Source organism: Brassica napus, chromosome A10 (assembly GCF_020379485.1).
Source record: "Brassica napus cultivar Da-Ae chromosome A10, Da-Ae, whole genome shotgun sequence".
Taxonomy (NCBI): domain Eukaryota; kingdom Viridiplantae; phylum Streptophyta; class Magnoliopsida; order Brassicales; family Brassicaceae; genus Brassica; species Brassica napus.
In genome coordinates this window covers 7,642,720-7,669,603 of record NC_063443.1, presented here as the reverse complement: position 1 = coordinate 7,669,603, position 26,884 = coordinate 7,642,720, and the positions used below count along the sequence as shown (strand labels likewise).

Here is a 26,884-nt window from a genome sequence, read left to right as displayed (position 1 = left end):
AAATAGAAAGTTTTAGTAACAATTATCCCCTATATATTAATTTAGAATAATTTAAAAAATTGTAACCTTAGGTTTGTACTAATTAAAAAGAAACCATGCTTAGGTGTCACTTAATTAGGATGACAATTTAGCTTACGTGGCATCTTAAGAATCAATTAAAAAAATATTGGTCCAAAATCCAATTACTATGATACATTATATTAACCCAAACTATAAGAAGCGTGTATTGTTTCTTATAATAAAAACTACAAAATTACCTAATATGATTAACATATATATGATAATTAATGATTATGAATAATAAAGATTTGATAACAATAGTTACATCCTTCCTTTTAATATTATATTATTAAAAAAATAATTACATTAACCATATAATAAAAAAATTGATTTTTTTTCTTATATATTATATTTTGAATTTTTTAAAACGACTTTAAATTACAATAATATTAAAATTATTTTTGAAAATTTTGTGATCAATGGCTTAGTCGTTTTGTTATAACAAGATACAATTGATCATACAATCGTATTAATATGATTTTTTAATTTAATAGATATTAAATAATATATATATATATATATATATATATATATTTTAATGATTAACTAAATGAGCAATGTACATAGTAAAATGTGTTTTGGTTTAAAAAACTGTTACATACCCAAAATCAATATGAACCATCATCATTTTCGTTTAAAATTTTGTCACAGTAAAAATATAGGATTGGACAAAAAATTCTGAATCCATAAAAACCGAACCAAGGCCGATCCAAAGAATAGTACTGAACATTAACCAAAATTGGTTAGATATTCGAATGGGTTCAAAATTTTGTTATCTATAGAACCAGAACAGAACCCGATCCAAACTATAATACTTTTAGGTATCTGAATATATATGAACAAGATTTATATACTTAAATATATTAATTATTTTTAAATTTGATATCTAAAAGACTATACAAAACGTATAAGACGTTTTTAAGTTATCCAAAATACTTGAAATATATACAAATAGTTATAATTACATGTTTAAAATAGCTAAACGATACTTATACTACCTAACATACTTAAAATATCTATTGATTTTCTATCCAAACATTTAAGCTGAACCAATTTTGATGTTCAGTTTAAATATTTTGGCATACATTATTCAAATTTATATGTCATATATTATTTTTATTTTTAGATTTTGAAAATTTTAAAGTATATATGAACTTTAATTTTTGAAAAAAAAAATTAAATAGGTTATCATAACCCAAATCCGAACCAAACCCGCAAAGATCTGAACCAAACTCTCAAAGATCTGAATCGACCCAAATGTTACTCGAATGTTCATCTCTAATCAAATGTATAAAGGTTGTTGATAACAAAATGTATATTGTTATAATATTTAAGTACAATATAATTTTAAAAAAATCACCATATGCAGGGTGAAGATTATCATCTAATTAATTAAATAAAATGGAATCATTTTAGAAACAATTTCTTTGGAATAAAAAATAGAGTAAATACATTGAAATAAAATCCTACTCTATTTTGGTGCTGCACCATTTTAGATTAAGAAAATGGAATAATGCATTGGAGTTGCTCTTAATACATTTTCATCTAAACAAAAGCTGATTTTAATTAGAATAGACAGAAAAGAAGAAAAGAAGGAAGATTATTTCTAAAGATTAGGGCTGCGACTCCGCTAAGAGCCCATGAGAGGTAAACACGAAGCTTTCTTGTTCATTGTTTCAAGATTTCACTTTCCATTTATTCTCCTTTTGTCCGATTGCTTTTTCTTTACCTTCTGGTGTAAAATATTCCTTATCCATCCTTTCTTTTCTTCTTTGGTTCAAGCGAATCTCGACAAAAGCCAGCTCTCAAACGGGCTTTGCGAGTTATCTTTAGTTCACCAGATTTTCCCAAAGTTATCATATGAACTAATTTCGGTGTGAGTTTTCTAAATCAAGAAACCATTTCTTGATTTTGACTTTTGGTTTCGTTTCAGTGATCTGTTTTTCTTGGTAGACAAAGCAAACTTTCAAACTTTAGTTAGGGTTTCCATCCCTTGAAAGATCTCATTCGTGGGATTCGATTTTGTGAGCACAAATTAAAATGGTAAGAGGAAAGATCCAGATCAAGAAGATCGAGAACACTACAAGCAGACAAGTCACGTTCTCTAAGAGAAGGAAAGGTCTCTTTAAGAAGGCTCATGAGCTTTCTGTTCTTTGTGATGCCCAAGTCGCAGCAATAATCTTCTCTCAGAAGGGAAGATTATATGATTTCGCCAGCTCCGAGTAAGATTCTTAATTTCAGATTGATTAATTACGCCAGTCTATGTACTATTCAGTAAATTTTTATGTTGAATGTGTTGTCTTAAAAAAAAGATTTTTTTTGTCAAAAAGGAGTATACTTGTGTATTGAATATCTCTCTGACCAAATAGTACTAGAGATTTCTCAATATACTGGTAAAAGATTTTGCTCCTTTTTTTTGTCTATAGCTTTTTTTTTTGCTGAAGTTTATTGTTTAATAGCTTGTTGCAGTTGATAGATATATTTTCCCAAAATATGCCTCTTTAAAGTCAATCTATAGTTCGACTTCAACATGAGGGCTATCTTATGAATTAATTAGGGTTTTTCTAAATACGATTTTTTGAATATTGAGCCTTTTACCTGCGTTGGAACTCAAAAGTGAAAATTATTGTATTTATCCAAAATGACTTGACTTTAAAAATCAAGAACATAAATCAAACCAAATCAAATTATACATATATGAATCCAAGTGTTGGTGTAAAACAAAAAAGACACCAAATGTTTTTCCCCAAAATTATAAATTTGTCTATATGATTTTTTTTGAAGTGTGTCGTTGTTTCTGAGTCCAAGTTCGATATTTAATGCTTCCAGTGGTCTAATTCGTTAAAGTCGGACGACTCACTATGTATGCATGGGGTCGGTTGAGAATACTAAGAATAACATATATATATATCACTTCATCAATTGTGGATAATTGATTCATTTGTAGCTAGGTTATGTCTAAAATTTGTATATATATACATTTTTTTTTTGAGAACTGGCATTCTATTATATACATACACATATATGTTGTCCAACAAAAGTCTAGTTTTTCTAAAGAAAGATATAAGACATGTGTATGTACTTATAAAGAGCCGTAATGGAATATGATTAGCTATGGGAGAGAGTATTTCACATATTTTCCAAATAAATTCACAAATTAAACCGTTAATGTCTTGACTATTGAGAATTCTCTTAGTATCCAGAAGACGATCAAGCGATATGCCGAGTATAAGACAGAGTATTTCGTTGCAGAAAGTCACCCCATGGAGCAATACGTGCAGGTTTCTTTTCGTATACCTACACTCCTAATTTTTCGTCTCATTATTTACAAACCTTTTGTATTATGTCAAACTCAAGTTGAAAAATGCGTCGGTCACATTTCATTTGATTTTTGTGACACTTGGACTTGGTACAACCACTTTGGGTTTACAGGGACTAAAGAAAGAAATGGTAACAATGGTGGAAAAGATTGAAATGCTTGAAGTGCATAACCGGTTTGTATCTCAGTTGCCATATATGTTTTCTACATTGTTTATTAACGGCATGGATTTTCAAGTGGTTCCTAAAGGAATTGTGTTGATTTTGAAAATTTGGCTTTCATAGGAAGTTGATGGGGCAAAACCTGGCTTCTTGTTCGGTGAAAGAACTTCAAGAGATAGCCACACAGATAGAGAAAAGCCTTCATATTGTTAGATCAAGAAAGGTAAGAGACAAAACATACATTAAAGAAAAATATATATTCAAATATAAAATGACTGATATGTTTTTTCATTGTATGATAAATTACTTGTCTTTTGGATCCTATGCTGGATTATTCGTAGGCTAAGTTATATGGAGATGAAATAGAGAAACTAAAAGCTAAGGTTATAATAATAACAATTTGATTTTGTTTACTTTTTGTCCTTTGCCGTGTGATATTTATTGATCTCTCTTCTTTGAAAATTAGGAGAGGGAGCTCAAGGACGAGAGAGTCAGGCTTTGTGGAAGGGTATGTACCATATGGTCCATATCACTATATTACCTATATGTGCATATATAGACATAGAGTCGTCAGTACGAGCTTTTCGATTTACGCATTGCAACTTGAACCCACTACAAAATCAATATAACTTGAGAAGACTAAGTGGAATATGACATATTATGCATGTGCTATATCTTTTCACCAAAGAATGTTTGTTTTATGGTTAGTTACTTAAATATATACATGAGAATAGATAATTAGTAATTATGTTTCTCTCTTTTTCTTTCCTTATTAACCCAAGTCAATATAATAATTTATATTGTTCTTATGTCATGTTGGAGAAAGACCAATGGGGACGCCATCAAGTAGCAAAGAGAAAGAGGATGTGGAAACGGACCTAGTTATCGGATTTCCGAAGAGCCGACGGTAACATCTTTCTTGTTCGTTTAACATGATTTTAGCTACTTATTATCTCAATTAATGTCTGTAAATCAATAATGTATCAATCACATTTATTTATATATAAACCCAAAATAATGTGTCAGAGTGTACTAACTATACTTTTCTTTGTGGATGTATGGTTTAATTACTTATTTCTTTATTTTTGTTGATGGTTTGATTTTATGGTGGTAAAGCAGTTGATGTTTATGGAACACACCAATTTAAAATTGTTCTTTGTGTGAAGAATCAATATAACAGCTCAGTGCTCATTAATTGATGGACGTCAATATCATTAAATATCACACTTTTTTATTGTAGAAAAACAATAGACTAAATATGCCTTTTTTTTTTATAAATAACAAGATATGAGCCGGGTTTTTATTTGATATTTTAATTTAATAAAAACTATAAAATAATAAATCATTTTATTATAGTATTATGATTTTTATATGCATATGCTGTTTGAGATTTATTTTATAATTAAAACGTTTTCACACATAATTTTAAGTTAATATTTTTTTTTATAATCATAGTGCTTATATGAGTTGTTATAAACTTTATACTAAGGATTAGAGAAAATAATGTACATAAACATTTAAACTGGACATAATTTGAAATAAGAAATGAAAGTTAAATACACCAATCGAATCAATGACAACATTATACATGTTCTTATGAACTAATTTAATGTTTTATTAAATAAATCTTTAAAATTTTATTTTGCTACGATTTTTTTTTTTTAAAAAAAACATTCTATTTTATAAATCTCCTTTTTATTTACAATTAAAAAATAAAAAAAATATTAAATACTCTTTTACAATTTTGTTTAAGATTTTAGAAAAGGTAAATTATTGTATTATAACCTATTACAATTATCTTATCTTTAGAATTTCAAAAAACAATATTGCTATCAAATAATTATTTTTAGTTATTAATAAATATTTTTAAAATTGCTATTTTTACAGTTCGTATCAATACTAATTTTACACTTTTTTGTTAATTAAATAATTTTTAGTATCATTTTCAGCATCAAACACTCTCTTAAAAATAATATCAAATAAAGTTTTACAATTCTTTTTGGGTTAGGACTTAAAAATATTATACAAATTTCTTTTGTTTAGGATTTTTTTTTTTTTAAGGAAAACAACTATCAAATATTCTTTTACAGTTTTGTAGGATTTTAGAAAAGGAAATTAATATTACATAATCTTTTACTATTATATTTTGTTTAGGATTTAAAAAAATAAAATTTCTATCAAATAACTATTTCCAGTTAATATTAACGATTTTTAAAAGTTGGAATTTTCAAAATTCGTTTTTTCAATATCATTATTATTCTTATAATTTTTCTTGTAAATTGAATAATTATTACTATCATGTTAATCATTAAATTTTTGAAGTAAAAATTACTATTAAATAACACTTTACATTTATCTCTAGTCACGATTTAAAAAAAAGGAAAAATCTTTAATTGGTTAAGATTAGAAAAGAAATTTCTTTTAGAAATCGCTTTTATTTAAGATTTTAGGAAAAAATATGTTATTTTCATATAATGGAAGTTTTATTGACACATTCACAATCTAATTTTTAAATTGAAACATATCACAATCATATCAGGTGAAATATTTGAAGTTAATTTTGGTTTGTATTTTTTAACACAAAATTATTAAAAAATAAAGTTAGTTAATTATAAGAAAAATAAGATTACTTTTACGTTTTTATTTTATTTAGACTTTTAAAAAGGAAATTAATTATTCTATTTCTTTTAGATTTGTATACAACTATTTTATTTTTAATAATGAAATTTTGTTTAATTATTTATATATTTTATCTTATACATACAAACACATATTTATCATACGCACACATACGACAATAACATCAAAATTTAAAGTTATGCTAGCATCATAAGATGTAATAAGGATAATAAAAAGTTGAGTTGTATCAAGAAATTAAAAGAAAATACCCAGGTAATACTTTTCATGTAAATACTATTGTGTTTTGTAAAAATAATACGTGGAAGCTTAAACCTAAATATAGATGTGAAATATTTGTAGCTAGTTTTTGTCATAATATTTTATAATACAATTATTATCTATTAAAAAGAAAATTTATTTACTTATAAGAAAAGAATAAGAGTGCTTTTACGATTTTCTTTTAATTATGCTTTTAAAAAAGTGATATTAATTATTTTAAAGGTGGTTTTTCTTCATGTTAATTATTTATTGTACTTGTAGGATTTTAGAATTTGTTTTCGTTTAATATTTTTTCTTGAAAGTTAATATTTATATTTTATAATTCTCTATCTTTAATATCTTTTAAAACAAATGTTATAATGAAAAATAATAATAAAAATAATTATAATAATAATAGTAATAATAATAATAAGACTCTTAAATAATATTTATAATTATTCTAGTATATATATTTTAGATTGTGATATAGTTTAACATATATCACATTTTTAAATATATAACTACCATGTGTCACAATAATGTTAATTAGTAATTTTGAAAAACCAATCTCAATATAATCTTTTATAATTATGTTTTCATTAAGAGTTTAGAAAAGAAAAATTATATTAAATAAATTGTTTTCAAATCTATTTTTTAGGATTTTGAAAAGGGAAAATTTCTAAAAAATTACTTCTAAATATTTTTTAAATCATTTTTACTATTAAATAATTTTTAAAAGTAATTTTTTCAAAATTATTTTTTGTTATCTCATTATATATATTTTTAATCTTTTATATATTTAAACACATGTCACAATATTAGAAGAAAAATTATTATCAAATAATCTTTTGCAATTATCTTTTGATTAGGATTTTAAAAAAAGGAAAATTACTATTAAATAACATATATAATAAGATTTTTAATAAAATTTATTTTTGTTAATATCTTAGTATATATTTTTAATTATGAGATAGATTAATACATGTCACAATCTTAAATATATAATTGCTATGTGTCGCGATCATGTTAGTTAGCAACTTTAAAGATTCAAGCTTTATATAATTAAGATATATCTTTTGATTAGGATTTTAAAAAACGAAAATTACTATTAAATAATATATATATAATAAGATTTTTAATAAAATTTGTTTTTGTTAATATCTTAGTATACATATTTTAATTATGAGATAGATTAACACATGTCACAATCTTAAATATATAATTGTTATGTGTCGCGATCATGTTAATTAGCAACTTTTAAGAACCAAGCTTTATATAATAAGATGATTTCTGGTGTTCAATTTATTTATAAAACGTGTAAATGTTTTGTATATATCTTAGCAATACACAATAGTTTGTGTATAAATCAAAATAATAATTTTTTTAATACAAAATTGGTAAATTTGTATGGTACTATGGTCCATTAATGTATGTGTTTTGAGTTTTCCCCTATATGTTATATATAAAGTAACATGATTATCATATAAAAGAACAATTTTGCTATTCAAACAAGCAAGCTTCATGAGCTAGCCTTGCAGGAACCTTATCATCTAAGAAACTGAAGTTTGGAACTAGTGTTCGACCTGCCTTTGCGAGACAGTCTGCACAGACATTATCAGATTGAGGGATAAAACAAATAGAAAACGCTATGAATTCTGAGCTAAGAGAGTCAATCTCATCGAGTTCTGATCCAAGAGCTGGCCAATCCTTTGGATCTTGTATAAGGCGTACCAATTGTTGACAGTCTGACTTGAAGCACTCCTTGGTAGGGGTGGGCATAATAACCGATACCCGAACCCGACCCGAAGTAAATGGTTCGGTTCGGGTTCGGTTAGTGCCAAATACCCGATCGGTTTTTATCCTGGCCCTTTTCGGTTAACCGAACCCGATCGGTTATTACCCGATACCCGAACCTACCCGAACATAACCGAAACTAAATAACCCTAACATAGTCCTTACCTTTTATGATTTTATTTCCTTTCCCAAAATCTAGTCTAGCAATCTACTCCGTCGTTTAGAGTTCCCGAAATTAACGATTCCCAAATCCTTCATCTATTAAATTTAATTTCATAAATTGACAAACTGGAAACCCTTAATAATCTTCCCTCTTCTCCGTCTCACTCGGTGACATCGACATCGAGAAAACAATCTGAGGTTTTCTAATTTTTTTTATTGATTTTGTTTTGATTTTCTATGTATGATGATTCGAGGTATGATTTTGTTTGATTGTGTTGCTGCTTAGAATTTTTATTTATGATGATTAAAGCCTTAGAGTCTGATTCAGTTTTGAACACGTGCGTAAGATTCTGTTCAAGCTTGACTTGTTTCTTGTTTTGTATTTTAGTATTTTTCAGTTAATGGTTTTAAACTTGATCTACTTGTTTTGTTCAGTTTGTTGTGTGTAGAAAGTAGGCCTGGGCATTCGGGGTCCCAATCGGGTTTCGGTTTAATTTATCCATTCGGGTTTCGGTTTTTCGGGTTTATCAAAATCAGCCCCATTCGGATTATATGAAAGTTCGGTTCGGGACCGGTTCGGGTTCTATCGGGTTCGGGTCGGGGTTAGTAAATCTTCAAAGAACCGGCACAACCCAATATACTTTCGGGTTCGGGTCCCAATCGGTTTTTCGGTTTAAAAGTACCTGATTTTTACCTATTTTATAACTAAAACATGAGTAAAATCGGTTCTTCAGTTTTAAAATATCTGATTTGTACCTATTTTGTAACCAAAAGTTAAGTAAAATCGATTCAAAAATAAGGAACATCAACCTTGATCATTCAAAATCAAACGAAAAGTAAACATATTTACTGATAAAAAGAAAACCAAATAAATAAAAGCATAAAACGAAAACTAAGTTCTCATGAAATGAGAAACATTGTTTAACGAAAACAAAATCTAAATCTAAATACTTAAAGATTCAACGGCCAACTTCAACCATCAACCTTCATGCAATAGAACCACCAACATTCATGTAATAGAACCACCAACCTTCATGTAATAGATAAGTATTTTAGATGTTCAATATTTCTTAGTGTATTTTGGATACATATTAGGAATTGAGATCATGTTTGGTATAAGATCTTTTCGAGGTTTTAAATGTTTCGGGTTCTATCGGATATCCATTTAGATTCGGGTTCGGTTCGGATAATACCCATAACCCAAAATACCACAAAACAAGATCCATTCGGTATTTACATCGGGTTCGGATCGGTTCGGATTCATTTTTATCGGATCGGATTCGGTTCGGGTTATCGGATTCGGTTTATTTGCCCAGGCCTAGTAGAAAGAATCATTTGCACGACTGCTTTGTTTTACATGACTTATTTGTTTTCTTTGACTTATAAAATATTTTAGCGAGATACCGGCGGCGATTCTCTCTGATCCTAATCCACTCTGGCGATGCTATGTAGTAGGGCATTTCATAGGAGATGCGCCACACGTTGGATCTATCCACGCTACGGTCAATCGTATTTGGACGCAAGCGAAAGGAAGTCCGCGTATTGATGTTCAGTTCATTGAGAAGAACACTGTGCTCTTCAGGATTGAGAATGCTCAGACGCGTAGCCGTGTGCTCTACCGAAAGTACTGGCACATCGCTGATATTCCATTGGTGGTGAATGATTGGTCTCCGGAAACTGCCTCTGCTCAGCCAGATTTATCGGCGATGCCAATGTGGATTGATTTAAGAGGAGTTCCTAGTAACCTCTTTTCATTGAAAGGCTTGCGGTGTTTATCTCGGGCTGTTGGAAAATTTGTGAAGTTGCATCCCAATACAGAGAGGTGTACAAGGCTCGATGTGGCAAGGGTTCTAGTGGAGGTAAATCTGCATAAGGCCCTTACGGAGAAGATAAGTTTCCTGGATAACTCAGGTAACGACGCCTCAGTGGAGGTAGTCTACCCTTGGCTGCCATCGAAATGCAATGTTTGTCTCGCTTGGGGTCACAAGGGTGTAGAGTGCAAATCTGCAAAGGTCAAGATCTTGAAAAAGAATGATGAGGAGAAGGAGAGCGCTGAAGATAGTATGGGGAAAAGTATGGTAGTAGTGAGTGGTGAGAAAGAGAAGAATCTGAATGTGGTTAATGAGTTGCTAAGGGAACTTGAGGAGTTTCCAATTCCACTACCACAGATTGGGGAAGGAACTGAAGAGAGGGCTGCAGAGGTAAGGACGATGGGACTATCATTAGTGGAGCAGACGACCAATGAGTGTGGTATTGAAGCTTTTGTGTTTGAAGGGGAACAACAGGGGTGGTCACATGTGAATGGGAGGCCTCTAAGCCCAAGATTTAATCAGGGAGCAGGTTTAGAGATGAATGATAAGGAGGAAGGTGATGCAATCATTATATCTCCCTCCAGATTTAGTGTCCTTGCGATCACAGAAGGAGAGGGTGGAGGAGAAGAAAACACAGAAATAGAAGAGGGGGAGGTTGTCTCGGAAGATGACTCTAAAGTGGCACCGTTGAAAGGTACTAAGAAGGTAACCAAACAAGGGGGCACAGCTACGTCAAAGCATGGAAGGAGGAAAGTGGTGAACACTAGGGACCTAAAGCTCATGAAGGTGCAATCTACACAGAAGAAAACTTCCGTAAGGAAGCTATGAAGTCATTTTTCACATGGAATATGCGTGGCTTCAACATGTCACGCAAACATAGAGCAGTAAAAAGTTGGGTTCAGGCGGAGAAGCCTTTGTTTGGATGTTTTTTGGAAACTAGAGTGAAGCAGGAGAATCATGAGAAGTGTTTGAAAGCAGCTTTGCCGGGATGGAAAGCTATTACTAATTACGAGTATCACAGACTGGGGCGAGTTTGGTTTTGTTGGTCTGATAGAGTGGTTGTCACTAGGCTGCATATGAGCTCTCAGGTTATCACTTGTGCCATTCAAATACCTGAAACGGGGGAACAGTTTATCTGTTCTGCTGTGTATGCTTCAAATACAGAGAGTGAAAGGAGACAGTTATGGGAGGATATGAGGAACACAAGAGCTGCTTATAGCCATTTGAATATGCCGTGGATCTTGTTGGGGGACTTTAATGTTACTTTGGCATCAGGAGAACATTCGAGAGTACAAGATTATTTGGCTAACCAGTCTGGTATGAGGCAGTTTCAAGAGGTGGTTCAGGATTGCAATCTTACAGATCTGGCTTATGTTGGAGCTTTGTTCACTTGGTGGAATAAAAGAGAAGAAGATCCTATTGGAAAGAAGTTGGATAGGGCTCTTATTAATGGAGATTGGCTACGTTGTTTCCCTCAATCGTATGCTAAATTTGAGGCTGGAGGAATCTCTGATCACGCAAGGTGTGTGGTATATCTCTCAGGAACCCAGGAGGAGATGAGGAAACCATTTCGTTTTTTCAATTACCTGACTGAGCATGAGGAGTTTCTCCCTACGGTGGCGAAGGTCTGGGCTAGTACGAACGAGCTATATCATTCGAGGGCCTCTTTGGGATTATTCCAAAAGAAGCTGAAGCTTCTGAAGTTTGAAATGAGAGCCATGAACAGAGTGCATTATGGTGATCTCCCTGGTCGCACGAAGCAAGCGTATGAAGTACTATGTGTTTGCCAAAATCAGGTTCTTCAAGACCCGAATCCCATCACATTTGCAGCAGCTGCAGTAGCCTCTGATAGATGGAATAAGCTGGCTAGAATTGAGGAGAAATTCTACCGGCAAAAGTCTTGTATTCGATGGCTGTTTGCAGGGGATAATAATACAGCTTTCTTCCATAGAGTTGTGCAATCTCGAGCAGCTCAAAATGCAATTAGAGTGCTTATTTCCTCAACTGGAGAGACTCTCACCTCTACTACTGATATCAAGCAGGAGGCAGTGTTGCATTTTCAACGGTTTCTCCAAGTGCATGACACGGGAGGTGAGGACGCAAATTTGCCAATCATCCACGACCTTCTAAACTATCGTTGCTCGACCCCTACAGCCGCTCAGTTGGCCGCACCAGTCTCAGCAGCAGAGATTCAAGCAGCTTTACACTTACTACCTAATGATAAGGTCTCAGGTCCAGACGGATATACTAAGGAATTCTATGTGGCCGCTTGGCCAGTTATAGGAAAAGATTTTGTTACAGCTGTCCAGTCTTTCTTCTTATTTGGGTTCCTTCCAACAGGAGTGAATGCAACGATCCTATCCCTCATCCCCAAATCTGAAAATGCTCAGACAATGAAAGATTATCGACCCATCGCTTGCTGTAATCTTCTCTATAAGGTCATATCCAAAGTGCTTGCCAATCGCCTTAAGATACTCCTGCCTGAAGCTATTGAAGCGAATCAGTGTGCATTCATTAAAGGTAGATTGCTGTTGGAGAACGTCTTGCTGGCTTCAGAGCTGGTGAATGGATACCATAAGAAGACCAACACAAACAGATGCGCTATCAAGTTTGATATCTCCAAAGCCTTTGATACGGTCAAGTGGTCCTTCATATCTTCAGTACTGAGAGTAATGGGATTGCCAGCTCAGTTTATCCATTGGATCATGGTATGTATTTCTACGGCGTCTTTCTCTGTTTCAGTAAACGGAAGCCTTGAAGGTTTTTTCTCCAGTGCCAGAGGTATCAGACAGGGCTGCTCGTTATCTCCTTATCTGTATGTGATACTAAATAATGTTCTTTCAAAGCTTCTCAACCGGGCTGCTTCAGATGGACGGTTTGGTTACCACCCGCAGTGCAGAGCTGTCCAGTTAACTCATTTAAGTTTTGCTGATGACATCTTAGTGTTTACGGATGGTACTGGTCATTCCTTGAGAGGTGTTATGGAGACTATGAATGGGTTTGCAGAGCTGTCAGGTTTGCATATTAATGCTTCGAAATCTTCGTTATATGCGTCTGGAACTGATCTGGTGGGATTGTATGAAGAAGCTGCACGGCAGGGAATTAATGTGGGAACGCTACCAGTCAGGTATCTAGGTCTTCCCCTTACAACCAAAGCACTTACTAAATCAGACTATGAGCCTTTGATAGACAAGATCAGAAATAGGATGCTGTCTTGGACAAATAAAAGCCTCTCCTTTGCAGGCAGATTGCAGTTAATAAAGTCTGTGATATTTAGCATTGTCAACTTCTGGAGCTCTGCATTTATACTTCCTATGGGTTGCTTTGAAGCAATTGAGAGTTTATGTAGTGCTTTTTTGTGGTCTGGATCTCCGCATCAGACCCATAAGGCTAAAGTGAAGTGGGAAGATGTATGTTACCCGAAGACAGAAGGAGGACTTGGATTGCGCAGGCTTAAAGATTCATCAAAAGTCTTCGCTCTCTCTTTGATATGGAGGTTGCTCACACAATCAGATTCTCTATGGGTTTCTTGGGTGCAACACTATCTGCTGCAACAGAACTCTTTTTGGGATGTCAAAGATGATAATAAAGGCTCGTGGATTTGGAGAAAGCTTCTCAAACTGAGACAGTTGGCTTATCCTCTCATTCGAGTGGAAGTAAGGAATGGTGAAAAGGCTTTTTTCTGGTTCGATGACTGGCTGGAGATGGGGAAATTATTCGACATAACTGGAGCTACGGGGACTCGTTATCTTGGAGTGAGAAGAGGAGCTCGGGTCTATGAGGCGGTATCACAGGGAGAGTGGAAGGTCAGAGGTCAGCGGAGTAGACATTTTCAGGCGTTACACGCAAAGATTCGAGCTACACCTATCCCGCAGGCTGAACTAGGAGAAGATGTGTATTTGTGGCGCCACGCCATGGATACATACAAAGATCATTTCTCATCAAAGGAAACTTGGGATCAAATTCGAAGTAGGAAGGCACAAGTGGAGTGGTGTAGTAGTGTGTGGTTTCCACAGGGTGTGCCTCGCTACTCCTTTATACTTTGGCTAGCTGTTCTAAATAGGCTATCAACTGGAGATAGAATGAGAATGTGGGGCATTAGGCAGGACTGTGTCTTGTGTGGAGAGCGGGATGAGACTAGGGATCATTTGTTTTTTGCTTGCCCTTACTCGTATTCAGTTTGGGATCGAATCGCTAGTGTGCTCATCGGACCAGGTATCAATCCAGACTGGCAGGATACATTCACTTCTATTCAAGGTGGAGGGCGCTGTCAACTGGATAGTATTCTCCTCCGCCTCGCTTTTCAGACAACAGTTTATCAGGTCTGGAGGGAGCGCAATGCTCGGAGGCATCACAGTGGTAGTCAGACTGTAGAACAACTCATTAAGCTCATTGACAAAATGGTCAGGAACAGAATATCATCGCTCCGATACAGGTTTCCTCACAAGTTAGAAGGATTGATGAGAAGGTGGTTTGACGTAGTGAGAGTTTAGAGTCGATTATAGTCACGTAATGACAAGAACTAAGACATTTTTTATGATTCTTTAATTCTTTTGTAAATGAGTTCATATTTTGATCAATAAATTTCAAATTTCATCAAAAAAAAAATATTTTAGCGAGTGGAGTGTTTAATTTCTTTGTGATTTAATATTAACAGATGTGTTCATCATCATCTCTTTTTCAAGATAGCAGAGGCTTACATGGAGATGAAGATAGAAATGAGTTCATGGCTCAAGATACTGATCATAGAGGGAAAAGGAAGCAATTTGATTTAAATGAAAATAATAGTGAAGCAGAAGCAAGTAAAGCCAAACGTGTACAATAGGGACTAGAAGACACAAGGTACAATAAGCAAGATACAAGGTCAGACGTGTGGAGTCATTTCAAAAGACTAGAAGACAATAGGGACAAATGCATCTGCAATTACTGTATGAAGCCTTTCGCATGTCCAACAAAATCTGGAACAACAAACTTGCGCAATCATCTTCAGAGTTGTAAGCAGTTTAAGGCATGGGAAGATGGTCAAAAACATGGGCAAAACCAACAAGCTATAAGTAAAGAAGGTGGTCTCAAGAGTGCCAAAGTTTCAGAGGCTGTTTTTTGGGAAACAACAAATAAATTGATTGTACTTTCAGAGTTGCCACTCTCTTTTTCAGAGAGTGTAGGATGGAAACACTTCTGTGATAAGGTAAGAAATTACCAAGAAAAAATCATAATGCATTTTATGATTCATTGTGTGATTAATATATATACTAGATTTTGACCCGCGCTTGAAAGCGCGGGTTCTTTTGTTATAACAAATTTTGATATATATTAGTATTTTGTTATTGTTTTATATTATTATATTACAAAGTCGAATTATATAAAAGAACTAATTTTAAAAAAAAATTATATAATTCATGAATTACTTTATTTGAAATTTTGTATACATCTTATGTAATTCTCTCGTACGCATGGGTATTTTACATGGACTCCAAAAACCAAACCAAAATCAACTCAAAAATACTGGTTCACGTCGGGTCGAGAGAAAAATACGTATTTTTTTTTGGAAATGCGGGTCTCTGTTAGCGTCTGAGACCTATCCGAAACCCGTTTGTGAGCAAAAGTACCCAAAATGTTTGTGTATATTATTTATATTTGTGTATTTTGGATATGTTTTTGATATACATATATTTTAGAGTTTTTGGTTTGAATTTGCGGTTATAGTGATTTCGAGTAAAAATTCAAATTTTAAAAATAAATTTTTGGGCATTCAGATACAATTTTGGGTATTTTTTTGGTTCCTCGGTCAAATTTCGAGTACAATTTTAGGTTTTTTGAGTATTTTCTGATTTTTCAGGTATTTTGTTTAGATTTTGGATATTTTTCGTATTTTTCGTATTTTTATGTTTATCGAGTTTTATTTGAGTCCTAAATATCTGAACGGATCCATACCTGTTACCTGTTACGAAACCATCCATATCCGAAAAAAACCGATAACCCAAATAATTTTTTTTCTAAATACCTAATTAGGTCCAAAAACCCAAAACCTAGCAAAATTCATTGATTCGTTTTATAAAATTATGGGTGAAAAATACTTTTCAGGTTTGATCAATAATGTTTAATAGGACATAGCTCATTTATATTTCAAAAGTTGATCTCGTAAGAAAATTTTGATCTAATGGAGGAGGATGGTATATATGACAATGACTCCTACATATTGAAATTTCGATACTGTTTATATGTATATATGTTAAATTGAAGGAAGTTGATTTAAGTAAAATAACCATTTGAAACATTCCATATATGTTGTTATGATCTTACTAAAGTGGGTGAGATTTATTTAAATGTTAGAAGATATTATTTAGTTGTTATATAATAGAGGATAGTTATTAATATTTAGTTGTATACAATAGATTAGAGTAAAAAATAAATAGGTGCAACAACCTTGTATAAGTAGATTTTTTAGGACTCCTTCCCTTTTAATAGTATTGATGTGCTTTGTGTTTAGATGAACTTGGATGATCCTCAATCACAAAGGACAGTGACAAGAAAAATTGTGGAGATGTATAGTAAGAGAAAGGCTGCTCTTAAACAATGGTTCAAATCTAGCAAGCAAAGAGTGTCATTGACCACAGACATTTGGACAGCAAAAGTAACAGGTAATGTTTCTCAGTCACCAAAAACAATTTTTATATGTTTCTAATTTTTATTAATGGTTTTACAGGTTGTAACTATATGGTTATAACAGGCCATTACATCGATGTTTACTGGCGCTTAAAGAAATTGATCATCGGGTTCAAGTATGTCACGGATCACAAAGGTAAAACCATCTCATCTACTCTTTCAGAATGCCTAGCTGAGTGGGGAATAGATAAGGTTTTCTGTGTGACAGTCGACAATGCTACAGCCAACATCAATGGTTTGTTGCATTTTGAACATAGTTTCTCTTCTCTCTCGGATGAAGCATTGGTCATGAAAGGAGAGTTTATGCATATGAGGTGTGCTGGTCACATAAGTAATTTGATCGTGAAGGATGGATTAACTGAAGTAGATGAAAGTATTGCTACAATTCGCAATGGTATTGCCTATGTTAGATCAGGGCCAATTAGGCAGCAGACTTTTGAAGTAAAGGTGGACTCTGGTAAGATGAAAAGGGGAAGCTTGCCACTAGATGTTCCTACTAGGTGGAACTCCACATACTTGATGATGCAAAGGGCACTGAAGTTTAAGGTTGCATTTGATAAGATGGGTTTTGAGGACAAACCGTACAATGATCATTTCATGGAGTTTGATAAAGGCAAAAAGAGAGTTGGACCTCCTACCATGGATGATAGAGAAGTTTCTCATTATTTTCTACAACTCCACCTTAGTAGTCTCAGCTTCTACAACTCTAAATGCCCACAAGTGTTATAGTGAGATAGTTAACATCACATCAAGTTTGAAGCTGCTTTGTAATAGCTATGATGCTCAGTTAAAGGTCAAAGCTGAAGAGATGAGTAAGAAGTTTGAGAAGTATTGGGATGGGGTGAAAAATATAAACAAGATGTTGATCGTGGCTAGTATCTTTGATCCTTCTAAAAAGATGAAGTTTACAAAGCTGTGTTTTGAGGAGCTTTAAGGGGAAGATACTGTAGAGGCTAAGCTGCTCCATGATTCAGTTCTGACCCTTATGAGTGACTTATTTTCTGAGTATAGTGAGAGGAGTAAGAAGGCCGAAGGGGACCATCTCCTTCTCAGTCTCAGTCTTATCAATCTTCACAGTCTTCTCAAGAGCAGTCAGCACACATTGTTGAAGATGAAATCGGCTATAATAGAATAAAGAAAAGGTACAGCAATATGTTAAAGGAGATCAGAGTGAGAGACTTAAACGAGTTAGATGTTTATCTTAAAGCTGATGTTGAGGTACCTAACCTGATGTTGGGAACAGATTATGATGTGCTTTCTTGGTGGAAAGTCAACAGTGGCAAGAATCCAATTCTTTCACAGATTGCTCGAGATGTATTCGCTATGCAAGTTTCATTAGTTGTATCTGAAAGTGCATTCAGCACTGGTGGCAGAATAATAGAACCATATAGGAGTTGTTTGACTCACTACATGGTGGAGGTTTTGATGTGTACAGAGCAGTGGCTGAAACAAGACCTTAAACTGGAATCAAAGATTCTAACAAATGCTCAAATACTTGCAGAAGTTGAAGCAGAAGATAAGCTTCAGAGAGGTTTGTATATTTACTATTTTGTGCTTTGCTTTTCCTTGTTGTATAAGTTAACAACTTTTTTATTGTTTTAATAAAATATTGCAGAGTATGAACCTGCAACACATCAGGATGAATAGAAGAACAAAGAAATTATTGCTTGGGTTTGAAGGTATTACAAAAGTTACATGAATTTGTTACTAATTTGTGCTTATTGTTCAGTTTTATAATTTGACAAATCTGTTTTTTTTTTCACTTACAGTGTGAAGGATACAAGGAAGCTTTTTGGTTTGTATCATCATTTATGCTTGGAAGTAGAACTTTTTTAGCTTGTTTTGGTTTGTTTGCTTAATCTAGGAATTTTTTGATGTTTTCACTATGTTTATGGACGTATTACTGTTGTTTTTTTTTTCATTTCATGTGTGTTTTAGACTATTTATATTATCAGGAATGATTTGAAGGAAAAACAAAATATGCATTTCAAAATTTTTTTTTTATGTATGGAATTCGGATATATCCGAAATTATCCGAACCCGAAGTGAAAATACCCGAACCCGACCCGAAATGAGAAAATACCCGAACGGGTTTTATATCCCTTTACTGAAATACCCTAATATCCGAAATACCCGATCCGAACCCGAACGGGTACCCAAACGCCCACCCCTACTCCTTGGTAAGGCCATGCGTCTCGTCTCTTTCATTGCCCAGCTCAATCCTTCTGCTTTGGCGTGGAACAATGTTGTTGTACAATATAAAATAACTGTACTGCACCAGCCGAGAACACATCTTTCATAATATAACAATGAAATTACACAGTTTTGGTTGAGATGTTCTTAATCAGTTAAACTTATTTTAAAGAGTCAAAAGAGAATCTTTTTTGTTAAACCATGATTGTTTTTTTCGAACAACATTTTCATTGAAAAAATGGTCTAATTACCCTGCAATGGAGACATAAAGTGCATGTTTCGCAAGAGTATCAGCTAGAATGTTGATTGTGTGAGGTATGAAGATAAAAGAGATAGAAGAAAAACAACAAAATGGCTCATAAATGTCTTGGAGAATCCCCACAAGTTCCTTGATGAAGTCTTTCTTTTGGATGACTTTGGTTAGGGTGTGAGAGTCTGAGTTGTGGGGAAAGTTAGCAATGCCAAGTCCCGAGCTACCCTCAATCCATGTATAATAAGCTAGTGCTTTTTCCATGAGTGGTGAAACAACGAATTCCTCAAGTTTGTTGTCTTGAGATATAACAAGGTTTTTGTTGGTCAGAAAAGGCCCATTCCAACCCTGCAATCAATCCTGATTCATTCCAAGTCGCATCAGTACATACCATTTTCTTAAGAAGATATGTTTTTATGTGTGGTGTAACCATTTGTTAAAAGAGATTAGTGGTCACTTATCTAACTTATATCACTCAAATTACGCGAAGGAGTGATTTTACTCTGTCAAATAAGATGTTCAATTGTAGTACTTAGAGATCGAATCCACAGGGAGCATATGCACACAATAAACTATAGAAATAAAGGTTAAGTTAGGCAAACAGTTTAATAAGAAGTAAATTAATGAAAGCAAGGTGAACAACGCAGTTGTTCGATTGGTTAATTAAAGTTTGTAAGCAATTATGGAAATAGCTAGATCTAGGGATTTATAAATCAAGAGATTCAAAACTACAGTTCAAGGATGCTAATGGTTTATAGATTCAATTCTAGAACTCGATTTTAATAAGTAACTATGTTGGGGTCAAAAACGGTTACGACAAATTTAACATTCAAAACGTCCGAGGAAGAAAATAACAATTTCTCCGAAGAGTACTTTTCGAAAAAGATTCTTCCTTACGAAAAAGCTTTACGGAAGAAAGAATCGAGATGTTCGACGAAAGCTCGAAACATGTCGTTACGCAGCGACCGAACGTCCGTCCCGCTCGGTCGCTACGTAGCGACCGAGCGCTCGTCCGTCCCGCTCGGTCGCTACGTAGCGACCGAGCTCAAGCCAAAGCTCGGTCGCTACGTAGCGACCGGGCTCGAACCGAAGTTCGGTCGCTGTGTAGCGACTGAACTCTTCCGAACATCGACAGACATCAATCCATGCATTCTCGTTAAACCTTCGAATGCTATCTCCCGAAGACCGTAGCAAGCTCAGTTCATGTTTTCCGCTATCAAAATTCATCGATCAAACTTCGCGGATTAGAAACCGCGGAAAGTTCGTCCTTTATCAAAAAGATATCGTAGTAAACGTGTCGAGTCGGAAGACGGCCCAAAGGGACCTAAAACACGACTCGAGGCCCACCCTACGATTTCTTAACCAAAAGCCCGTAAACCGCAGCACGGTTTACGCTTGGCCCACAAGGAAGGATAAATGTCAAGTTTTCGCGGATAAATACGGAAGTTTTGAAGATAATTGTGAAGATCGGGAAAATGGAATATCTCCATTTTTATGCTATGACGGCTTAAGGGCAGAAGAGTAAAAGCGTAAACCGACCTTGGAGCTAGTATATAAGGAGTCCTAGGCGAGGAGCATGAGGAGAGAACTTTTTCAGAGCAAACTTAGCACTTAGAGCAATTTAGGCAATTTTCTGTTTTTGTTATTTCGAGCTGCGACTCAATTAGGTTTAGCCGTCTTAGGGTTACTAGAACTAGGAATATCGCCGACAGCTCTCGAGCCCAGGCTTATACCTTGTTGTAAACGCTCATACGCAAATTCGGAATAAGATCTTCTTTGCTCTCTTTTTCTCGATTTATTATACTTTGTCGTTGTTATTCTCGTGTTCTGATTGCTTGACGTGTGGTAATTAGCAGATATCCGGGTCCTCTGGGAAATTAGGGTTTTCCTAGTTTCCTTATTTAAACGGAAATCGACAGTGTGAATTTCGGTTCCCACAAACTAATCAATCTCTCACATGCAATTACTAATCAGATGTCTAAGTCTTTGTTCCAGCTTTCGCATGTGAACAAGGAGTGAGCGTCAATCGATGCTATGGCCTGAGTGTCGATCGATGCTTCCTCAGACAAGCATTAACCCCCTAATCGATTATGTTCAACTAGATTCCTAGACCAACTATCATATGCGCCTAGGTATCTAATCCAGCAGAGTTCGGGTTCCGTTAATTGACTGCACTTTTTGCATGTCAATTGTCATATGATTCTAGGTTCAAGCAATCAATCATACTGTCGTGCTTTCTAACTACTCCAGATCCTAGTATTACAAATCATCCTGGTATAGAGATCTATAGATATTCTAGCAATCCTAATTGATTATCAGTTTGACATTAAGCTCATGAAATCCCTAAACCTAACAAGATGACTACTCAGACATAGAATCAATAACACAAATCATAGTCTGAATAATATAATAGATAAATAAATCAATGATAAAACCAATGGAGTTCCATTAAATCTCTGAATGAAAATTGATCTTCTCTCCAAACCTAATAGAAAACAATAGAATAGGATAATAGAAAGCTTGTAGCCGTCAACAATGGCTTAAAAATAAATAAATAGGGTTTCTGGTCGTCCATGTGTATTTTGGTAACTTTGTGTGGCTTATGGGCTTATGTTGGTCTTAAAATATGCTTGGCGCGCGTTCTGGCATTACCGTCGATCGACACCAAGGGTGCACCGTCGATCGACAGTCCTTCATTTCCTCGACAGCTTCGTCTCACGAGACAGACTGACAACTCTTCATTAAAACAAGCATAACTTCTGCTATATGATGCTGATTGACCTCAAACCCGCGGAATTGGAAAGCTAACTAAAATATCTATCTTTTGTCAAAAGATGGGCTCAATCTAACGGTAGAAAGGTCTCCATCCATAGATAAATATCTGATGCGTATGTGCAGCTCTGCACTCAAAAGGTTCCAAAAGACACCAAAATCATCACTTTCCTCCAAATCGTCTTTGAACCTGTAAACACTCTAAATAGACTCTATATCGTAGTAAATCTATCTTAAAACACCTATATACTATAGCTAATAATGAGTAAAATCCATGGTATATCATTAACCAACTGATAATTTGAATTCAGTGATTTCTGTATATCATTAACCAGCTGATAATTTGAATTTAGTGATTTCTGATCATTATAAATAAACCCGTTAAGTACCAAACATGTTACACTATTTCAAATATCGCCTAAGAAAATAGTATTCGTTTTGATATGGGATATTGGCCATGTTATTTTGCATGTCACGACTTACGACTTTAACCTTATACGATCAAATGTTGTTCGTTTAGTTATCACAAGTTTCTGCGACCAACGACCTTATTTGTTTTGTTGTTGCTGATTCCTGTGATTTGTGATTCTATTTTTTAAGAAAATTATTCGCTATTTTCAGCAATTGAAATTGCGACTTGCAACTGGTTGCGGACCAGTTGTGCGACAACAAAATGAACAACAATATGTGACTTGTGATATGCAACTTGATCGCGCGACAACCAAACAGGCAACAACCTGCGACATGCGACTGGTAGCAAGTCGCAGATTGAGGTCGCAGGTCACAACAACACGTAAACGAAAAAAAAAAGCTATTATGGCTCTTATAAATTAAGGATTTGTAATGTTCGCTTACTCTTTATGTTTTAAAATGATACATGTTTTAGATTATTCAGAAGAAGTAATAAAACATAATCCCTTTGTTTCCAAGTAATGCATGTTATTGAATTTTCACACATATTAAATCTTAGTTATAAATGCATTTTTGTGATTATCTATTTTCAGTAATTCTAAGCAAATAAGAATTCAAAAATGTTATTAATGTTTTTGAATTTTACAATATATCATTATAAGTTTACAAAACCTGCATTAAACACACAAAAATATATTTTTGAAATTCTTTTTTCTCTAAAATGTACATCTTTATAAAAACGCATAATTGTAGCTATAAATGCATAATTGTTTGATTATCTATTTTCAATAAATCTAAACCAATAAAAGTAAATAAATGTAAATATTATTTTTTGAATTTTACAACTAGTTATTATTAGTTTTATTAAAATACATTAAAAATATAAAATATATCTTTTTGAAATAATAAATTTAAAATTTTATCTTTTGAAATGATTTTTTTTTCTAAAACATGTATCTTGATGAAACTGAGAGAGTATCTTTTAACTTTCATTTCTTCTTTCTAGAGAAATATACTGATTCAATTTTGTAAAAAAAAATATATAAATGATTAATGGCCTCAGTGAATTACAAAATTAATACAAATGGTCCAAATAAAGGTTTTGTCTTAGTGAATTTAGAAGCTGTTATTCAATTAGTGATTTAAATGATTTAAAATCAGTTATTAATATTTTGTAATCTATCAAATTTTAAAATTTTGAAATAGTTTAAGTTGATGGATTTTAAAATCTCTGCAGTATATATGAGATTTAGAGTTCAATCATTTATTCATGAGACTCCATAAGAAATTATTTGAAATCAATCCAAAATACAAAAAAAAATATTCTTAAAAGTTGTTACACTGAATTTTAAAAAATGAATTTAAATCATTCATTGAATAAAAGTAGATTTTTAAATAGAATTTATAATCATTATTCCAATAACAATAAATTGTGTTTAGATTAAAATACATGATTGAATAACACCACTTAAAACCATCTCTAATGGTTCGTTCTATTTTTCCAAAATAGAGTAATTCTTAATAGCATTGGATTCTACTCCAAAATGTTCTATTTTAGAGTGAACACTAGAACGATGAACAAAAAAATAAATAAATTACTCTATTTATAGTGTAAATCTATTTTTATTCTATTATAAAGTGAAAATAAAATAGTAATAAAATATTTTTACTCCAAACTTTAATTTATAATGAAAAATAGAGTGGGTGCTAGTTACGGGCGAATCATATAAGAAACAGATAATCCTTATAAGCCCATACATTTAAAGTTTTAAACCACCGAATAACTAAGTCTTTTCTCCGATGTCGTTTAGCTTCGTCTCCGCTGAATATTCAATTCAGACACCGTTTCTCGCACGAGCGCTTCAACAATATCCCGCTCAAACTCTGCGACGATCTCTTCTCCTTCTTCTTCGAGCTTCTCTGTCTCTAGAAGACTATCAATATCCACTGCAGCAATCTCTCGGATATTCCAACAACGCTTATTGCTAACGACGGAACAGAGCTTGCCTTTTTCCTCCGATCCATGATAGTTCCTCGCTGCAGCTTCTGGACCAATCTCCTCAGTTTCATTCGCTTTTATTCCAGCTTTTCGTTTATATCTTGAGAAGGTACACGATGTACGTGTTTCTGAGGAGGTTTTGTGACAAAGATGTTGTTGTCAACATCACTTGACTTTAGTATTTTCTTGAACTTCTTCTTGTGTAAGGGATTGGTAGCTTTAGAGCCTGTTGTAGATTCAGACAAGAAAGCCTTGTTTCGAGTGTCTGGTGTCTGAGAAGGTTTTAAGGGACGTTGAGTGAACCTTGTTTCGCTCTTTGCCTTCTTGCATTGTTTGATGGGTCTTAGCTCCTTCTGTGTTACTCTCTTCTTGCTATGTTTCTCTCCAGGGGGTTCTGACACGGGAACAAGGATCACCTTCGTTGTCTTTGGCTTATGTGTGGTTTGTTCTGGTCTGAAAGAAGATGAGGTGCTTGGTTTGTTTTCTTTATTTGAAAACCTGGTTCTTGGTGAGCAAGAAATTGACGTGTCTCTTCGAAGCTCGTTAATGTCTTGTAATGGTCTTGCTTCTTTGTTCTTCACCGAGTTTGTAATATCCATACCCACGACTCTTCTGGTGACGATTCTCTCTTTGATTTGTTTCAGAATCTGCCTTGGACTCTGAATCTCCTCTTGATCTTGCTGTTTCATTAGTTTCAGCCTTGAACAGCTAAACTCTTCACGCTTGCTCTCTTTGTTCAGCTGGAGAGAGAGGCGATGGATGTCGAAATCAGATTTTCGAGCAGAGGAGACTCTGGGACTCTCCGGTAAAGATCTGGTCCCACCTAGGCGTGTGCCTTTCTTGGAAAGTGTGTGGCTTGTGAGACGACTTGGGAGTGACTTGTTAAGGTCTGTTTTCTCAGGAAGAAGATCAAGACCCATTAGTCTAGCCACCAAGCTTGGTGTTTTGCTGCCTGGTGAGTTGCACATTTCAGATGAAGTATCGGTCGCAATGAGTCTTGAACTCCTTGTCCCTGTCTCTATTCTCACTCGTATGCTTACCTGCAATTTTCAAGATCCTAATCAGATACATTAGCTCTATAAAGACTAATTACTAAAGTTAAATCCATTTTTTTTTAAATGTTTGACTTACAGGAATGTTCAAACTTTGTTTCTCCTTGTAGACTGTTAATGGTGGAGACTCTTCTATTAACTTCAAGCCTACAAATTTCACAACAATAACAACTACTTTCTTTAGTATCTTCTGCTCTAATCATCTCCCAAGTGAACTTATGTTTTGAGAGAGAAGGAGCAAATACCTTTTGACCTGGAAGGAGAATCAATGGTGAGATTATGATGAGAAGGGAAGTAGAGATGTTGGAAATCAAACAAGTGATAAAAAGCAGCCATGCATCCATTTGCTTTTCTCTTTGACTTAGTGGAAAAGATTGCTCCACCGCCTTGGCCGCAGTTTCGTCCCATTTGCAGTAAAGAAAAAGCTTACTACAACCTTCAAAGCTTTAACCTTATTTCACCTCCTTCAACGCAGTGAAAAGTGACTGTCAGATAAAAGTTTACAAAAGAATCAAGAGCTCTGCCTGAGCAAAGAGTGGTTTTTGTATTTGTGCAAGCCTACCTCTTCCTTCTCTCTCTCTCTCTCTTACATTGGGAATCGGATAGAAGAAGGTGGTGAAGAATATTTAATGTGACAGAAATGTTAGTATTTCAAATAGTTACTGATAATGAAGCTGTAGATAGTTAGGAGTCTAGTGTATTTATTAGATAACGATGGCCACGCATCTCTCTATGAACAGACAGCTTGAGTGTTTACAATATCATTATCCTTCCACATTTCATATATCTCTCTCTTATAATTTTTGAACTTAAAATCTTTTTGACAAAAAAAATGAATAAATAAATATTTTTAATTATTCTTTGGGATTTTCAAACTCGTGAACCCTTTTTCTTTCTTAACATTGTATATTGGAGAATTTTTGTTGGGCATACGTAACAGAATATTCTCACTATATGTAAGCAGTTTGTTTCGCGGTACCAAGATATAGATAGTTAGGTTAATGTACAATACATCACCACTATTTTTCAACTATTGTAGAGCTTCGATGACTTTGTAATTTCTAGTCTCTGTCTTTTTTTATTATCCATATTTTGAGTGTTTTGGGTTGATCCTTTTGTTTTCTTTGGAACACAAGTTCTATTACTCTTAAAAAAAAAAAAGTTCTATTACTCTTTAATATTCATACCAGAAAAGGTTCTCTTACACATACTTAGATATAATACGTGTTTTAGCCTTTTAGGCTCTTTTGCTAGGTGTATATAAAAATCAAAATGATATCAGTTCGTCCACTGTACTATTGAACTATTAATGATCGAATTGAGAGCGTTGACAATAATCAAAGCTGTGTCTAAATCA

At 33.9% G+C, this 26,884-nt stretch overlaps 2 protein-coding genes across 8 annotated transcripts; one reads left to right on the top strand and one right to left on the bottom strand.

The window, feature by feature from the left end:
- Positions 1 to 1,446: 1,446 nt before the first annotated feature.
- LOC106422933 (MADS-box protein AGL72) lies at positions 1,447 to 4,622 on the top strand. 6 transcript variants are annotated; one of them, XM_022720195.2, is made up of 8 exons: positions 1,447 to 1,707; positions 1,994 to 2,282; positions 3,257 to 3,341; positions 3,493 to 3,554; positions 3,664 to 3,763; positions 3,882 to 3,923; positions 4,007 to 4,048; positions 4,363 to 4,622. In XM_022720195.2, the coding sequence occupies exons 2-8, from the start codon at positions 2,101 to 2,103 to the stop codon at positions 4,420 to 4,422; spliced, it is 573 nt and encodes a 190-aa protein (XP_022575916.1). In that variant the 5' UTR covers positions 1,447 to 1,707; positions 1,994 to 2,100; the 3' UTR covers positions 4,423 to 4,622. The 6 variants fall into 6 exon arrangements, with proteins under 6 accessions (XP_022575916.1, XP_022575917.1, XP_013719186.1 ...); XM_022720202.2 differs by lacking the exon at positions 1,447 to 1,707 and having other exon boundaries at positions 1,717 to 2,282; positions 4,356 to 4,622; XM_022720194.2 differs by lacking the exon at positions 1,447 to 1,707 and having other exon boundaries at positions 1,718 to 2,282.
- Positions 4,623 to 24,115: 19,493 nt separating this feature from the next.
- LOC106398309 lies at positions 24,116 to 26,428 on the bottom strand. Of its 2 annotated transcripts, XM_013838893.3 has the most exons (4): positions 26,090 to 26,428; positions 25,773 to 25,991; positions 25,607 to 25,674; positions 24,116 to 25,515 (listed from the first exon to the last, which is right to left on the bottom strand). In XM_013838893.3, the coding sequence occupies exons 2-4, from the start codon at positions 25,933 to 25,935 to the stop codon at positions 24,553 to 24,555; spliced, it is 1,194 nt and encodes a 397-aa protein (XP_013694347.2). In that variant the 5' UTR covers positions 25,936 to 25,991; positions 26,090 to 26,428; the 3' UTR covers positions 24,116 to 24,552. The 2 variants fall into 2 exon arrangements, with proteins under 2 accessions (XP_013694347.2, XP_048598697.1); XM_048742740.1 differs by having other exon boundaries at positions 25,773 to 26,406.
- Positions 26,429 to 26,884: the final 456 nt, after the last annotated feature.

Bases quoted from the DNA above. Each gene is read 5' to 3' on its own strand.
- LOC106398309 (XM_013838893.3), bottom strand. From the start codon at position 25,935: ATGGGACGAAACTGCGGCCAAGGCGGTGGAGCAATCTTTTCCACTAAG. The intron at 25,675-25,772 runs GTATTTGCTCCT...TGAAATTTGTAG, and splicing joins TTCTCCTTCCAGGTCAAAAG to GCTTGAAGTTAATAGAAGAG. The intron at 25,516-25,606 runs GTAAGTCAAACA...TGAAAATTGCAG, and splicing joins AACAAAGTTTGAACATTCCT to GTAAGCATACGAGTGAGAAT.
- LOC106422933 (XM_022720202.2), top strand. From the start codon at position 2,101: ATGGTAAGAGGAAAGATCCAGATCAAGAAGATCGAGAACACTACAAGC. The intron at 2,283-3,256 runs GTAAGATTCTTA...GAATTCTCTTAG, and splicing joins TATGATTTCGCCAGCTCCGA to TATCCAGAAGACGATCAAGC. The intron at 3,764-3,881 runs GTAAGAGACAAA...GATTATTCGTAG, and splicing joins ATATTGTTAGATCAAGAAAG to GCTAAGTTATATGGAGATGA.